The 18,472-nt window shown below is 42.9% G+C and overlaps 1 protein-coding gene across 1 annotated transcript in view; it reads right to left on the bottom strand.

Moving 5' to 3' along the window:
- Positions 1–18,472, bottom strand: part of LOC139389305 (transient receptor potential cation channel, subfamily M, member 3) — a 286,121-nt gene that overhangs the window by 21,237 nt on the left and 246,412 nt on the right. Inside the window, 8 exon segments of the mRNA XM_071135930.1 lie at positions 1,728–1,758; positions 1,760–1,857; positions 2,398–2,572; positions 4,479–4,730; positions 5,125–5,253; positions 6,788–6,928; positions 11,976–12,176; positions 13,584–13,812. Of these exon segments, the coding sequence (XP_070992031.1) occupies positions 1,728–1,758; positions 1,760–1,857; positions 2,398–2,572; positions 4,479–4,730; positions 5,125–5,253; positions 6,788–6,928; positions 11,976–12,176; positions 13,584–13,812 (1,256 nt within the window).

The following is an 18,472-nucleotide window of genomic DNA, read 5'->3' as shown; positions in this document are numbered from 1 at the left end:
TACTTTAAGCACAACAGCGTTTGGGTTTAGTCCCACTTTGATCTATGGTGCTTAAATAAATTCTGTAGTTCTAAACCTGCGACTGCCTCCTGCCTACTCCTCTCTACACAAGTGACAGTGTTAATCAAATCAAAATATATTTTAGATTTTAGATTCTTCAAAGTAGCCACCCTTGCCTTGATTACAGCCTTGCACACTCTTGGCATTCTCTCAACCAACTTCACCTGGAATGCTTTTCCAACAGTCTTAAAGGAGAACTTGTTGGCTGCTTTTCCTTCACTCTGTGGTCCATGTAACCCAAAACCATCTCAATTGGGTTGAGGTCAGGTGATTGTGGAGGCCAGGTCATCTGATGCAACACACCATCACTCTCCTTGGTCAAATAGCCCTTAAAAAGCCTGGAGGTGTGTTAGCTCATTGTCCTGTTGAAAAACAAATTATAGTCCCACTAAGCGCGAACCAGATGGGATGGCGTATAACTCCTGAATGCTGTGGTAGCCATGCTAGTTAAGTGGGCCTTCAATTCCAAATAAATCACAGACAGTGTCATCAACAAAGCACCATCACACCTCCTCTTCAATGCTTCACGGTGGGAACTACACATGAGGAGATCAATCCTTTCACCTACTCTGCGTCTCACAAAGACACGGCGGTTGGAACCAAAAATCTATCCATTGCTTGTGTTTCTTGGCCCAAGCAAGTTTCTTCCTCTTGTTGGTTTCCTTTAATAGTGGTTTCTTTGCAGCAATTCGACCATGAAGGCCTAATTCACGCAGTCTCCTCTGAACAGTTGATGTTAAAGTGTGTCTGTTACTTGAACTCTGTGAAGTATTTATTTGGGCTGGTAGGCTGGTAACTCTAATGAAGTTGTCCTCTGCAGCAGAGGTATCTCTGGGTCTTCCTTTCCTGTGGCGGTCTTCACAGGAGCCAGTTTCATCACAGCGCTTGAAGATTTTTGCAACTGCTCTTGAAGAAACTTTCAAAGTTCTTGTTATTTTCCGGATTGACTCACGTTCATGTCTTAAATTAATGATGGACTTGGTATTTTACCAAATAGGGCTATCTTCTGTATACCACCCCTACCATGTCACAACACAAATGATTGGCTCAAATGCATAAAGAAGGAAAGAAATTCCACAAATGTACTTTTAATAAGGCACACCTGTTAACTGAAATGCATTCCAGGTGACTACCTCATGAAGCTGGTTGAGAGAATGCCATGAGTGTGCAAAGCTGTCATCAAAGCAAAGGGTGGCTACTTTGAAGAATCTCAAAAAGAAAACATATATTTTGATTTATTTCACACTTTTTGGTTACTACATGATTCCATATGTGTTATTTTATAGATTTGATGTGTTCACTAGTATTCTACAATGTAGAAAATATTAAAAATAAAGAAAAACCCTCTAATGAGTCGGTGTGTCAAAACCTTTGACTGGTACTGTAATACATTGGCTCATCCCTTCTACTGACCTAGATGGGATTCTGGGTTCCCTCCTCAACCCATTAGAAGTCCCACCCAGTTCACTACATACAAATGGCAAAAACCTTCAATGGTGCTGCCCATGCTAAAACAGACTTTGCGGCAAGTGCACCCTCTATCCATCTCTATGTGCATGTCTGACTAAATAGCAGCCCCTTGACGAGGGTTCAGTGATGGCATGGCAGTGAGGCTGGAATGGTGTAGGGAGGGGAGGAGACGGGGAGGGGTCTAATTATCGATTTACTGGCATTCTGATTGAACACAGCAATGTTGGTATGGACCATTATTACGCCAGGTTCCATGAGCTCGAAATTGATTTTCGACCATCCAGAGTTTTGAATTCAGCCTGTGCTTTAGCTTCCTACTATGCACATCTGAAACAAAGAACGACAGCATTATTTCAGATCTCTTCGCTTTGGGCTAGTCCTTCCATTCTATACACTCTCAAACATGCACGCACACACTCTCTTACAAAACTGATGGTGTATTCAGAGAGCAATCATATATCTTATTTCAGTCAATGACTAAATTACTAAGCAATGTTACCTGCTGTTACACATCACCTGACCTTATCAATGAGATAAGGTGATCTTTTAGTGATCTGTCCTCAGGTTTTGTCAGAAAATTGAATATGGGTATTTTTTATGGCAATATTGCATTCGCATGACCCGTGTGAATAAGAACGAACCAGGTCACCAATGTCTTTTTTTGAGCTAATAAAGTTCCCCCTGAACTAGGGACTGACATGAGAGATTCCAAGTGTGTGGCATTTCAGCACCTGGATGACTTCAGCTAGTCTGATGAGTGTGCGTGTGTGTGGGTTTGTGTGTGCACCCTGAGGCAGTAAGCCTTACACTCCGTGCTCTCGACCCCCCCCCACCCCCCCCCCCCCCCACCCCCCCATGTGGGCTTACGGTCGATCTGGTCGGCGAACACCTCTCCATAGATCATCCAGTAGGGCATGAAGAATATGTTCCGAGCCAGCATCCAGGACGGGTCCTCATTGGGGTTCAGGATGGCCTGCCGAGCCACCCCAAAACTCATCAACACCACCAGCATGATTATCACAAAGTACATCATGTCAATCATCTGAGAGGGAGACAAAAAAAGGAGTGGGAGGGAGGCAGGGAGGAGAAAAAAAGAGGGTGAGAAGAGGGAGACAGGGAGAATGTTAGCTGACTGACTGCTCCTTAATTAGGAAAAACAACTTTTAGCCACTTCTGTGCTGGTTTTCTGCTACTATATCAAAGTGATGTGTGTGTTATGTTGTAATCTCAAACAGCTCTCTCAGACATGGGAAGCTAACAGACATCTCTGTCCTTTGATTCCTCCCCTCACATAGTCTTCTTGACACTGTTATAACACACTCGCTGATCATTCATGAGCAAAGACAGAATAGAGTTGAGGCTAAGGGCTTTTGTCAGGACACAATGTGCCGAACACATACTCAGGACTTCGACTCCCTATAAAAGGAACTTGATATAACTCATTCATATTTATAGCTACACTACATGGTTCCTTCGGAAAGTTTTCAGACCCATTGACTTTTTTCAAAATTTTGTTACGTTACAGCCTTATTCTAAAAGCAATCTACACACAAAACCCCATAACGACAAAGTTTTTTTTACAAAAGTTTGCAAATATATTAAAAATAAAAAACAGAAATACCTGATTTACATAAGTATTCAGACCCTTTATCATGAGAGTCAAAATTGAGCTCAGGTGCATCCTGTTTTCATTGATCATCGTTGAGATGTTTCTACAACTTGATTGGAGTCAACCTGTGGTAAATTCAGTTGATTGGACATGATTTGGAAAGATCCCACAGTTGACAGCGCATGTCAGAGCAAAAACCAAGCTATGAGGTTGAAGGAATTGTCCGAGACAGGATTGTGTTAAGGCACAGATCTGGGGATTAAAGGTCCCCAAGAACACAGTGGCCTCCATTATTCTTAAATGGAAAAAGTTTCGAACCACTAAGACTCTTCCTAGAGCTGGCCGCCCTGTAAAACTGAGCAATCAGGGGAGAACGGCCTTGGTCATGGAGGTGACAAAGTACCCAATGGTCACTCTGACAGAGCTCTAGAGTTCCTATGTGGAGATGGGAGAACCTTCCAGAAGGACAACCATCTCTGCAGCACTTCACCAATCAGGCCTTTATGGTAGAGTGGCCAGACAGAAGCCATTCCTCAGTAAAAAGCTCATGACAGCCCGCTTGGAGTTTGCCAAAAGGCACCTAAAGACTCTCAGATCATGAGAAACAAGATTATCTGGCCTGAATGCCACATCTGGAGGAAACCTGGCACCATCCCTAAGGTGAAGCATGGTGGTGGCAGCATCATGGTGTGGGGATGTTTTTCAGCAGCAGAGACTGGGAGACTAGTCAGGATCAAGGCAAAGATGAACGGAGCAAAGTACAGAGAGATCCTTGATGAAAACCTGCTCCAGAGTGCTCAGGACCTCAGATTGGGGTGAAGGTTCACCTTCCAACAGAACAACGACACTAAGCACACAGCCAAGACAATACAGGAGTGGCTTCGGGACACTGGCCCAGCCAGAGCCCGGACTTGAACCCGATCGAACATCTCTGGAGAGATCTGAAAATAGCCGTGCAGCAACACTCCCCATCCAACCTGACAGAGCTTGAGAGGATCTTCAGAGGAGAATGGGAGAAACTCCCCAAATACAGGTGTGCCAAACTTTTATTGTCATATCTAAGAAGACTCAAGGCTGCAATCACGGGCCAAAGGTGCTTCAACAAAGCATTGAGTAAAGGGTCTGAATACTTAAGTAATTGTCATATTTCATGTTTTTATTTGTAATAAATAATCAATCGAAAAAACTATTTTTGCTTTGTCATTATGGGGTATTGTGTGTAGATTGGCTTGGTGTAAGCAATGACTGTATGGACTTTCAACCATTTTTAAATCCATGACACGGAGTGTGCAAGTGCAGAGAATCGGGACACAGCCAGTGGCACATCCCACCCTCTCACCATCTTTCCGATCATCATGACATATGGGCCCAGGTACTTGTTGACGCCAAAGATGTCGAGCAGCCGGATGTACCAATAGATAATGTTAACGCAGTAGATGACCCTTCCGTAGCTCATGAATGGCGGTTCCTGGAGACGGAGAACCATGCCCACGGAGAAAATAAGGATGGCCATGAGGTCCGTGATGTTCCAGTACTCCTGGAGCCACACCTTCACCTTCTGCAACAGCTTCCCTGGCTCCGACATCAGAATCTGGGGAGGTAGACAAGGAGGGAGGAATGGAGGGAGAGAGAGCAGGAGAGAGAGGGAAAGAGAGAGAGAGACGCATTTCAGTGTGCTCGCCATAAGAGGGCAGTGTGAGCCCATTTATTAAAGGTCACAGAGCATCCTGAAGACTGTTCTACATAAATGGGTAAAGGTTTGGACACAGTAATGAACGCTTATATACATTGTTTTTTGCTCATGTATTTTATTTGATCTTGACCATTGGAAAATCTGTGGTTAACTGACTAGATTGACACACTTAAAAATGTGCAACCCCCCCTCTAGCATTTATCTGTGTTATGAATCAAATGTGCGTATGTTTGACTGTATTGAGAACTTCATGAGTTCAGTCATCTCTCTGCATGTGTGTGCCCTGCCCTACCTCTCTCATCTTCTCAATGCCATTGGTGAAGATGTAAGCGATGACAATCCACTCCTGCGGTGAGGGCCACAGGTCCATCTTCACCAGCACAATATAGTTAAACAGCATCAGATACGCCACATAGGCCATCTGGGGACAAACACACAGTGTCAGGGCCTCTCAGAGCACGTGGGGGGTTTTCACTGCATCCAGAGGGTCTTACAGATGACATAGGTTGTTGGAGGTTGGTCTTAATGGGGCCATCTGCAGTCGAAATAATAACAAAGCGGATTCCCCACCACTTTTGGTAAAGAGCTGAGCGGTGGAACTGGAGAAATGTAACCACTCTCACATTTATAGACATAGCAATGGAAGCAAGGACCGACCATGCAAGATATCAAAATTATAGGTAAGCATGTTTTGAAGCATTTTTTTTTGTAAAGCATTTACATTTACAATGTTTACTAAACATTGGAGTAAAACAAGCTTATATTTTGGGTTCTGATATGGTATGACAGTTGAACTAAACACATGAGGCGTTCATAAATGATATTCTTTGAGAATCAATGGGCATATACAGTATCATTAATTGATCAATTCTAAAAAATGGATGTGGCAGCTGCTGATTGCCCCTTTGAGTAGTCTTAGAAGGCAATCAAATTGTTTTAGCAAAAAAAGTTAGGTTGCACTGCGGTATAGGCAGAAGATTTCTTAGTACCCATTACTGTACACAATGGTATAACCTTTAGAGTCTCAAGACAATCCAGAGGTGAGGCATGTAATGTAGTGACCTCATGGAGCCTGCTTTATGAACTAGTCTAGTTAGTGGACCCTTTCCAGTCTCAAAAACTTTCTACAGAATTTGTTTTAGCAGGTAAGTTGACTGAGAACACATTCATATTTACAGCAACAACCAGGAGGATAGTTACAGGGGAGAGGAGGGTCGATGAATGAGCCAATTAGGAAACTGGGGATGATTAGGTGGCCATAATGGTATGAGGGCCAGATTGGGAATTTAGCCAGGACACCAGGGTTAACACCCCTACTCTTACAATAAGTGCCATGGGACCTTTAGTGATCACAGAAAGTCAGAACACCCGTTTAACAATTCATCCGAAACACAGCACCCTACACAGGGCAATGTCCCTGTGTAGCGTGTCCCTGTGTAGTTTCAGAGGCAAGCCAGAAGTAGGATGCAGGGTTGTAATGTTGCTGACTGAACTGGATCCCACTGCAGGGAGCTAAAAAGTACAATACAGCGTGACAAGACCGAGCATCTGACGCTAAAATGAATCCATACATTTTACATGGGATTTTCTGACCGACACGGCGATAGAGGGAGAGAACGGCTTTCCATTAAGTGATCCTTTTTTTACTTCCATGAATACGAGATAACCCTGCCTGCTAGGGAGTGATTGCGATTTTTTCATTGGATCGGCAGATTGAAATAGGCAGCATGAAAGATGAAGACATCGATATTGCCAAATTAAAATGTCCAGCCTGTAGATACGATGCACGCAGACAATGCACACAGACACAGAAGCAAGCCCTGGGTCACACACCGCATCTATTCACTGGGTTCTCAAAAGGGTTAATTGTGAAGGGGTAAGGTTCTACATGAAATCTTTTGAATTCAGAAAACCCTATGGTTCTAGGTAGCAACACACCCTGACAGCAGACTCACTGTGTGAAACCAGAACTTGACGATGGGAGCGTTGTAGAACTCGTAGATCTTCCGGCCCATGGGGATGAGCCGGTGTCTATTCTGGACCTCCCCCACACCCTTCTTACGAGATGCCTCCGTGCTTACCTTACCCAGCATGGCCTGGGGCATCCCACCCAGAGAGACAGAAAGAAAGAGATGGAGAGAGATACAAAGATACAGGAGAGAGAGAAGAAACAAATTAAAGAGCATTAGAGCTGTTCCTACAGTACACTTTAGAGCATAAGCAAGCACAGGCAAACTCATTCCGAATGTTGCATGTTAGGGACATTGAGTGCTGGTGAGGATGATGACACATATGACGGAGACAAACACTTACGGATCGAGTCTCAGACGACAGTGACGGACAGTAGAGAGAGAGAGAGAAAAAGAGAGTGAGAGAGAGAGAGAAAGCAAAGAAGAGAGATGACAGCAAGGAGGAAAAAAGATGTCTGACGTCCATTTCTAGGACTCACAGTAACACAGTTTGTCATCCATGACAGGGAGTGTCAAATCCCAGAGGTTATGATCATGGATGCCCATACCACAACACACCGCTGAGGAGTCAGCAAGTGGTATTTTATTGTATTGTATTGCATGTTTTGGGAAAAGGGAGATACACCTCGCGATGAAAGAGCCAGATGCATGTGAAAATCACAATGCCATGCCAACATGCACATTTAAACTGCATCTGGGTTGGGAGTGTCAGGGATTACAGTGTGTTTTTGGAGGCATCGGAGGATGACTTGCAATACAATACCGATGTATGTAGCATAGCATATGTAGCATAGCATGTATTTGTATGAACCTGTCTGAGACATAGTTCGGTTCTGCTCTGCGTTTGAACATTCAGAAACCAGCAGCTCACAACGGCAAGCGGAAGAGCTCATGGCCAGATGTAATCCTTTGGCAGAGTTTTTTTGGGGGGTTGTCGAAGAACTCTCTCATCAGCATTCTCATAAATTCCTGTTCCCAATGAGTTTTTGCGCCGGCTGGCTGACTAAATGCAGATGACAATATGTACCGCAATGTCTATTTAGATGGACCGAGTCACCAATTGCCAGTTCTGTATTAAGCGAGGGTGTTCAAACCCTGGGCACGGTTTCCCGATAGCGATGGAACTTAGCCTTGCGAGTGTTTTATCAATGCATCTTTCCAACAACGGCCCAAAACACCACGCAGAGTGAACGTTTGGTAAGTGCTTCGTTGAGGCATTCTGTCGTTGTGCACGTTAGGCTACACATATTAACATTTATTAAGACCAATTACAGACTTCATCATACAAGTAACACAATGGAACTCAAACGATTAACAGTATTTTAATATGATTGAAATAGGCCCATAGCCTAGGCTATTTATATTTGAATGCACCTATCTCAGTTTTAATTTGAAGCATCTTCTTATTTGTAGTCAACTTAGTTCAGAAGTTGTTACAGTCACAGAGAGGCGGATAAACCATGTGATTCTATGTTTAGCAGAGATCTTCTGTGTATAGGAACGTGGGAGGGCAAAAAGGCATCTGACGACGCACTTCGCTGTTCTACGAGTGGTCTGAGGAAGGCGTTCGATTACGAACGCTTTCAAGTGCAACGTCAACAACGATGGTTTTGGGAAACAGCTCTGAGATTTAACGATGCTCCTACGAAGGTTCGAGCAATGAACTTAGCCTTAAGATGCTTTTGCGAAACCAGGCCCTGGTCAAAAGCGGTGCAATACACAGGGGATAGGGTGCCATTTCAGACACACCCACAGACTGTGCATCAGCGTAGACCAGGCAGGCAGGCACAGTTAGTAACCTGAGCAGCTTAAAGCTGCTGCCGTAAATCAGATGAGCGACACTCTCTCTTAGCAGCATGCAAGTTGATGCGCGGATGCCAGCGCCACTGGTGAAAATGAGGGGCAGCAGTCGCATATGGTACTGTACCTCTAGTAATACCTTGGCTAGGAATGGGAGAGAGGGAGCGAGATAGGGGAAAGAGAGAGGGGAAAAGACAAAGAGAGTGAAAGGAACAGGGAGAGAGAGAGAGAGAATGGGGGAAGGGAAAGAGAGACAGAGAGGGAGGGAAAGCAAAAGAGAGGGGGAAAGAGAGAGGGACACAGAGAGAGAGAGAGAGAGAGAGACATACACAACGAGCCTAGGGCGGCAAAACAGACTGAGACGTTACAACTCCACAACCACGTCTTCGGCCGCGACCACAGGAAATGAGAAGCGGGACGACAGGTAGGTTTGGGGGCAGGGCAGAGCTGTTCTTACTGCCCCTCTGGTTGGCCGTAATAGGGTAGGGACTAGGCTTGGATCAGTGTATAGGGACAATAATAATGGAGTGTGTTTGTTACAGTTTTTCTCAATTTCTGAAACACTAAAACCCATTGGCTGAACAAAGTTCTCAGTTGCCTGGACTCATATAGCTAATTATGCAGTCTGTTGTCAATACCTTAAACCATTTCACATGGTAAAACACAATTTGCAGGTCTCACTTAGACTTTTCAGCAAAACTCTAAACACATTCTCATTCTCAAAACACATTCTGCACTCCAATGCACATGTCATCCATACTGGTAAACACAAGTGGCAACAATCAAATACAAATAGAGAACATATGTCATTGATTGAACACAACCACTCAAAATTGATTTAACCTGTTTCAAATGATGCAACACAACCAATATAAGCCAGTTCAGAGAGCAAACAGGTTGTTGAAGGTGGGAAGAAGAAAGTCTGAGAATGGATAGAAGAAACAATGTGAGAGGACGAGGACGAGTGCGTAGGGCAAGAAGAGGATGGCAAGAAAGAGGAAGAGGAGGACGAAGAGGAAGACAAAGAGTGGAAGTATCTGATGAAATTCGAGCAACAGTTATAGACCAACAGTTATAGTTATAGTTATGTTCTTGTCCATGGACTGACAATGAGGGAAGCAGGACTTAGAGTGCAACCCAATTTGAGCCGATTTTCTGTGTCCACCATAGTAAGGACATTCAGAGAAGAGAACAGGTACAGGATACTACTGTATTTTTGTAATTGCAAATTTACTGTACTACACTATATGCAGCTGTTTCAATAGACATTTGTAAAGTTAATCACTGTATGTATTGTACTGCATGAATATGTTTTGTAACTGCACAACTACTTTTTGTAGAATTGCAAGGCTGCCACATGCAGGTGGAAGGACAGCTATATTCACTCGGGAGCAAGAGGCCGTTATAGTTGGCATGGTCCTTCAAGATAATGCAATACGACTCAGAGAAATCCAGGAACGAGTGATACAAGACAACACACACTTCCAGGGATTCGACAGTGTGAGCATTTCCACAATTGACCGTGTCCTCCATCGTAACAAGATGCGAAGGAAACAAGTATACAGAGTACCTTTTGAGCACAACTCACCAAGGTTGAAAGAACTGCGAGCTCAGTATGTGCAAGTAAGTGTACATTCAGAAACATGTACTGTAATCCAGATTGTCTACAGTACTAACACATACTATGTGAATGACGTTACTCTTCAGTACATACAATGTATGTGAATCAGAAGCCTAATTGTACTCTACAGTATAGCACTGTCTCTGTACGACTTACAAAATCCGACATACAGTATGTTGTATTTCTACACAGACAATATTTGACTTGGAATCCTTGGACAGACCCCATGAGTTCATCTTTGTCGATGAAGCAGGCTTCAATCTAACAAAGAGGAGAAGGAGAGGCCAAAACATGATTGGACAGCGGGCCATTGTTGAAGTCCCTGGTCAACGAGGTGGCAATGTCACAATCTGTGCTGCTATCAGCAACCATGGTGTTCTACATCACCATGTTACACTCGGCCATATAACACCCAGCACCTTCTAAGATGTATTGCCAATCTAAGAGATATTTTATTTGAGCAGCAGCTTCAAGAGCAGCAGGGTCAAGAGCTAAATGAGAATCCCATTCCCACCTATGTCATAGTGTGGGACAATGTCAGTTTCCACCGAGCTGCTCAGGTAAGGGAATGGTTTAACATCAATGGGCAGTTTATGAACTTGTACCTCCCTCCATACTCGCCTTTCCTGAATCCGATTGAGGAGTTTTTCTCCTCTTGGAGATGTAAAGTGTATGTTAGACAACCCTACACCAGAGTAAATCTGCTGCAAGCCATGGATTTAGCCTGTGGTGATATAGGTGAGGAATCATGTCAGGGCTGGATACGGCACACAAGAGGCTTCTTCCCCCGTTGCCTCAGGAGGGACAATATTGGTTGTGATGTCGACAAAGTGCTCTGGCCTGACCCAGCCCAAAGACAAGAAGAAGCACACTGATCACATGTTTACTCCTTTGATTTTTGTCCCTTTTAGTATTGTATACTGTAGTACAGTGCATTGTAGGCTGTATACTGTACAATGGACACATTTTATGGCCCTGAACATTGTGCTTTCCATTTATTAACAGCACTGACTGCTGCAGGGTACAGTACTGTAAAAATAGGGGTACAAGGAGGAGGAAAAACAAAAAACAAAATTGCAAAGAGCAAAGCAGAGTAGTAATTTCTGATCCATTTTGAGCTACTATGATAGAACATGTTTTCGTTCATCAAAAGACAATGACAGAAAAATATGAATATTTTTTTTGATTAAAAATGTACTTCTCCCCGAGAATGTGTTTTCTATTTTTCAGGTGTATTGTTTACTGACTGCTTGAGAGTGTATATCATTTTGATCACCTTGTTTATGATTTGAGAGCAGTGTTTGATTCTGAACACAGGTAAAACTGTTTTGAGGCGAATGTTTCATTTTGCGAGAGGAGTCAGAGGTTATGTAAATAGTGCTTGAAGATGAGGTTTGGAGCAAGGTTTCAGAAATTGTGTTTTAGCAATTGAGAAAAAGTAGAGCGAGAGAGAGAGAGACTAAAGTGTGTGTACTTTAAGCTGGACATAGAAGTCGCCCCTTAACCACAGATCTTGGATCCAACCTGAACAATTTTTTTTTTGGGGGGGGTTGAAAATATATCTGGCCATGAAAATCTGGGCAGGGGCAACTGTGCTTCGAATTTTGTTTAGTTGAGGGGCAGGAGCTGGCTAAGGGTGTGTTCGAAATGGCCCCTTATTCCCTATATAGTAGGGAATACTAATAGGCTTCCATTTCAGACGCAGCCTGCATGTGTATAGTCTGAAGGCAGGGCTGAGGTGGGTGCTCTCACCACAGAGTTGTACTGCGTCTCACAGTAGGATCTTACTGTGAACTCCATGTCCTCTTCCTCCTTTTCTTTGGCGGGCTCGGGCTCTTCCTCCTCCTTCTCCTGCAGGTAGGTGTCCTGGTCTTGAGGCATGTACGACATTTCATCCTTGTTCTTAAACTCCAGACTCAGGATGGACGGAGGCAGCAGCAGGCCCAAGATCACCTGGACAGGGGGTTGGAGTTAGACACATGGAGGGGCAATACACACAAACAGATACAGGGACGCTGCTTCAAAAGTTGTCACGTGGCACGACGTTGGGAGAGTTATGGTCATATTGCGTGGTTCCAATGCATGTCAGTGTTTTCGCCGATCAAGTGACAAACTTGTTCCTTTCCATTCTTCCCAAAACAAATGTTATGAATACCCATGGTAATACCCATACTATGGTAAATTCCTCACATCTTGCAACTTTGATGTTAAAAGTTGCTCAAATGTCTTGTTGAACCAGTGGATCTGTATAAAGACACAGGTGAGCACACACACATCCACGCCACACACACTCCCAAATACACACATACACGCAGACACACAGACACCACCATTCGTATCCCACATGTCCATATTATTTTGGAGCTCGTCACTGTGAAATTGCATAATGCTATGGCTGACGTGCAGTGAGATAGTTTGCGTGTTTGATGCAGTGGAGACGAGCGAGCTTATCTGAGAATCAATTAAAGAGGCATTAGCTCAGACAGCTAGAGATGGTTAGAGTAGCAGAGAAATGAGAAGAACACACAGCCAGGGGATAAAGGATATAATCAAGCTGTTAACACCTCCACTACATGAAAGTCAGACAAAAGGGGGATGAGGGGCGTGAGAGAGGGGTATTAGGGAGTGGGATGTAAAGGGAAGTGTCGTTAAACTGTGGAGGGAGATATCTGTTTCAGGTCTGCGGCAGCAGGCCAGAGTCGTATCCATTAGTGCTCACCGTAGAAAAACATTTTGCAACAAAATACGAAAACAAGCGTTTCTCAATGGACAAGTTCAGGTAGTGCCTTCCTGTTTCAGTCTGTTTTCTTCCGTCTGGTGTCTAGTGAATACAACCCAGACAGGGAGGTGTGTGTGGTGGGGCTTTGTAGGTCATGAGTGTGTCTGTTTACCAACCAGCTCTATACTGCACCTGGATTCATCCTTGATCCTTCTTACACACAACCAACCAGCGGCCCCATGCACAGCTACTCAAAATAAGAAATGACTGTGCCCTTTCATGACCTAAGCAGCTGTATGCTGTCAAACCTCAGCCAACTCATTGGCTAACCTACTTGCCTGGGCTGAGTAATAGCACAAACCTTTACAGTGTAACTGTAGGTGAGTAAATCAAGATGAACAGTGTTAGGAATGGTCAAACGACAGCTCAAATATGGGATATCATTAGCCATTATGCCCAGTGGGTCAAACAGGGTAATTGCAACACGTTTTTCCAGCTGGGTATGGTAATGCTTCACCTTCAATTAAAATCTACAGTAGTCTACAATAAAATCTACTTCCATAAGTATGTCTGTCAGTCAGATGGTCAACCTCTGAAACCCCATTTAGACAATGCACCGTGTGACCCCTGGCCCTTCTGACCTTCAGCCCAGAGTTCTTGCGCATGCGCAGGCGTCCCATCCACATGTCAGTGAGCAGCATCTGGCTGCAGGTGTGGGCGATGAAGTCACGGTGCTTGGCGGCCACGGCCAGCTGCAGGCAGGTGGCATTACTCCAGTTCTTCAGCTCATAGGTCAGCAACTTCATGGCCATCTGCTCGTCCTGCTTGTATGACTGGTCCAGCAGCTCCACAGCCAACTGTCCAAACTCTCTGAAACACACACATAGGATGTCACACAGTGAATGTTTGAGATGAACTACGCTACATTGCAGTTTGACATATGAACATAATTAAGTGTTATACCATGGCATTGTGAAATACCCCTTTCTGATTGGCTTGAAGGGCATTCTAGAGCGTGCATTATTTCCCTATAACGCACAGTATATTTGCACGGTACAATTCAATTCTATAGTTTATTTTTACAAGATTTGTTTGAGCTGCTTTTGAATGTGAAAGTCAAATTGAAAACAGTATTGGTATTGTTGATTTTTTATTTCATTTTTTATAGTAAGCTAGGACTGACGGTTTTATTAGCTAAACTATTCCACAGCAACTACTGTAGCTATCTAGTAAACCTGCTAGCTGCTTTTTAAAATACATTTGACGTTTACTTTATTTAACCTCTATTTACTTCAGTGGATGTTGAATTATGTTAAATTATAGCCATGGTATGATTTGAATATGTTGGTAACCTGTTGTATCATACCGCACCAACATTAAAGCACAAACATTAAAATTCCATTACATACCCATATAAGCGTTCCGAGAGAGATGCTAACAGAGCGTTCGCAGTCTATTTTCCAGGCTGTGCCTCTTATATCATGGAAAGTTTTGCTACACACATGGAAACACACACACACACACCACACACACACACCACACACACACACACACACACACACACACACACACACACACACACACACACACACACACACACTTTATGTACACACACTAGTCAAAGGATTAAGATAAGACTTCAACAGCAAGCTGGTCAAAATCTCTGCGGAAAATACAAACTAAATGGGTTTGCACTTGGCAGAAAGAGTGGTGTCAGGGCTTTGAGGAGTATGGCAGTATGTGTTTGTGTGTGTGTGTGTGTGTGTGTGTGTGGCACCTGGGAGTTCTTTCCTATAACCAACTTCCAACATTTCCATAACAGTCTTTTTAATTGAGCAAGAACACACACACACACACACTTTCATCCCACACACATGCCATTAGCTAAACTACATGTGTGTCATTAGCTAGAGTATGTGTGTTGGTATTATTAGTTGCATTTATCTATGGCGGTCCTATGAGATCTGTGTGTTATCTAAAGCAGGTCACGATGTGAGGAGGAGTGTGGATGCTGCTCCATTGCAGACTCCCAGCTCAACTTTAATCATTCAGAAGAAAACTTTCCATAAGAGGCACAGCCTAGAAAACAGACTGCGCACGCTCTGTTAGCATCTCACTCAGAGCACTTATATGGGTGTGTAATGGAATTATAATGTTTGTGCTTTTCTTATAACTATTTTCTGTGTTCTATCTATGTGCTGTTCTATAGACCAATTTCTGTGTTCATGCAAGTGGCTGAACAAATCCTCACTATCAGCATCCGCAATTTCGCAGTACGCCCAGACCTTGTTTTGAGAATGAACGAAAGATATCTCAGTTTCAAGGTCTCAGCTTAGACATAAGAAGCCTCGTGAGATATTGGTCTGTCACATGTTGTGAACCAGTATTGGTCAGTCACATGAATGAAAGAAAACAGAAATGATTAATTAATTATGCAAAATCATGCAAATATAACTTGTCTGTGTATAGCCATATAGAAGACATCTGCTGGGACTGCCCAGACAGAGCTCTTGATTGACATGTGTACTATGGTGCATTGAGTTGGTTGGAACCTCTCCAGCGTGCTGACAAATAAACAATGATTAATTTAAGATTGACTTTGAGTGTCCCTGTGTAAGAATTTCCATGGCAATTTTGTGTCACAAACTGGATTATGGATTCTGCCTGCGGAGCTTTCCAGTGGGGGTCTGTGAGGAAAACTGGTGTGACATTTTATGAAGCGCGAGGGACATTCCGATCTGACCAAAAGAGGACGAGGACCCAACCAGACCAGACCCTTGCTACGAGCCTCCCAGGAGGAGACACATAATCTGCGAACAATTGACGGCAACTGATTTCAGTAAATCAATGTAAATGAGCCTGTATAAATATATATATACAACCAATAAAAATGAACATAAATATGTAGAAGCAGGGTACCACTAGCCTACAAGATAACACAAGGTGTTTTTGATTTCGGGGTGTTATTTACATTTATGGGAAGCTGCAAGACTATAGAGCCTATAGAGACCATAGTATTTATGCAATTATAAACTATTGATACTATGATGCTGAGGGACTATAGATGCTGTAGGGACCATAGATGCTATAACTATAGGGACTATGGTGCTATGATATGGGATAATAAGCTGAACGATTGATATTTGGATAACAAGAGCTGATTGGCATTTGGATAAGAAATTATTGAAATTATGACTAATAAGATTGGAATTTGACATTAGGATAATTAGCTGATTGAAATGTTGATAATAAGAGGATGGAAATGAAGCTATTTAGTATTGAGTGAACCAGAGCTGCCAGGGGACTAGCTTAGACGTGAAAGAGGTGAATGAATGCCACAACCAGTTCTCTGTGAGCTGAGTTTTCCAGTTCTGTGTGAGCGGATCTGTAACGTTATCTAGGGGTCTGTCCAACACTGCCATTGGAATTTGTGATGTAACACAAATGTATAAAGGGTTACTAGAGTTAAAGTGACATAATATTGAGTATAATACTATGACGATCTGATGAAGTAAGAATAGAAAAATAATAATAATATACAACCTGCACACCCACACGTAGACGTACGTGAGTGGTGAAAAAAGTATTCTGAGGAATGTTCAGAATGGTCCCCTTATGGGCCATTTGAGGTATGATAAGGTTAAAGCGTTGTGTGGGACTTGACTTTCCCCTAACCAATAAAACTATAAAGAGAAAAGTAGAAGATTTCCTGCAGCCTGGTAATGCATTTTGAAACAAGCCCATACCTTGTTAAATAGAACCAATGATTTTCCGTATTCATCTACTCAAGTTTAAAGTGTTAGGTAGAGACTTATTATGGACAGAGCATGCCATCTACTGGGGACTGAGACAGTGTCAACAAGTTGATATATATTGATCCCTCCAAAGCATTACACATGAATCTCAAAATAATTCACATTTAATAAATATGTGTGTGCAGGAAAACAAACACTCACTTAATTGGGCTGACTGACCTCTGACCTCTGTTCTGACTTCCTGGTGAGGCCTGATCACCTCATTTTTTTTATATTTTTTATGTTTATTTCACCTTTATTTAACCAGGTAGGCCAGTTGAGAACAAGTTCTAATTTACAACTGCGACCTGGCCAAGATAAAGCATAGCAGTGCGACAAAAACAACAACACAGAGTTACAAATAAACAAACGTACAACAACACAAAAGAAAAGAAAAATAGAAAGATATATGTACAGTGTGTGCAAAGGTAGACGAGTAGGGAGGTAGGCAATAAATAGGCCATAGAGGTGAAAATAATTACAATTTAGCATTAATACTGGAGTGATATATGTGCAGATGATGATGTGCAAGTAGAGATATTGGGGTGCGAAAGAGCAAGGGGTAAGTAATAATATGGGGACGAGGTAGTCGGGTGTGCTATTTACAGATTGGCTGTGTACAGGTACAGTGATCGGTAAGATGCTCTGACAGCTGATGCTTAAAGTTAGTGAGGGAGATATACAGTTGAAGTCGGAAGTTTACATACACTTAGGTTGGAGTCATTAAAACTTGTTTTTAAACCACTCCACAAATGTTTTGTTAACAAACTATAGTTTTGGCAAGTCGGTAAGTCATTTTTTCAACAATTGATTACAGATAGAATATTTCACTTATCATTCACTGTATCACAATTCCAGTGGGTCAGAAGTTTACATACATTATGTTGACTGTGCCTTTAAACAGCTTGGAAAATTCCAGAAAATTATGTCATGGCTTTAGAAGCTTCTGATAGGCTAATTGACATCTTTTGATTCTATTGGAAGTGTACTTGTGGATGTATTTCAAGGCCTACCTTCAAACTCAGTGCCTCTTTGATTGAAATCATGGGAAAATCAAAAGAAATCAGCCAAGACCTCTGAAAAAAATTGTAGACATCCACAAGTCTGGTTAATCCTTGGGAGCAATTTCAAATGCCTGATGGGACCATGTTCATCTGTACAAACAATAGTACGCAAGTATAAACACCATGGGACCACGCAGCCATCATACCGCTCAGGAAGGAGTCTCCAAGAGATGAACGTACTGTGGTGCGAAAAGTGCAAATCAACCCCAGAACAACAGCAAAGGACCTTGTGAAGATGCTGGAGGAAACAGGTACAAAAGTATCTATATCCACAGTAAAACAGAATGCGTCTCCTATATCGACATAACCTGATCAGCAAGCAAGGAAGAATCCATTGCTCCAAAACCACCATGAAAAAGCCAGACTACCGTTTACAACTGCACAATTTTGGGATAAATGTCCTCTGGTCTGAACTGTTTGGCCATAATGACCATCATTATGTTTGGAGGAAAAAAGGGGAGGCTTGCAAGCCGAAGAACACCATCCCAACCGTGAAGCACGGGGGTGGCAGCATCATGTTGTGGGGGTGCTTTGCCGCAGGAGGGACTGGTGCAGTTCACAAAATAGATAGCATCATGAGGGATGAAAATTATGCGGATATATTGAAGCAAAATCTCAAGACATCAATCAGGAAGTTACAGCTTAGTTGCAAATGGGTCTTCCAAATGGACA

The sequence above is a fragment of the Oncorhynchus clarkii genome, chromosome 30, assembly GCF_045791955.1.
Source record: "Oncorhynchus clarkii lewisi isolate Uvic-CL-2024 chromosome 30, UVic_Ocla_1.0, whole genome shotgun sequence".
Lineage (NCBI taxonomy): Eukaryota > Metazoa > Chordata > Actinopteri > Salmoniformes > Salmonidae > Oncorhynchus > Oncorhynchus clarkii.
This window is presented reverse-complemented; position numbering and strand designations above follow the sequence as displayed.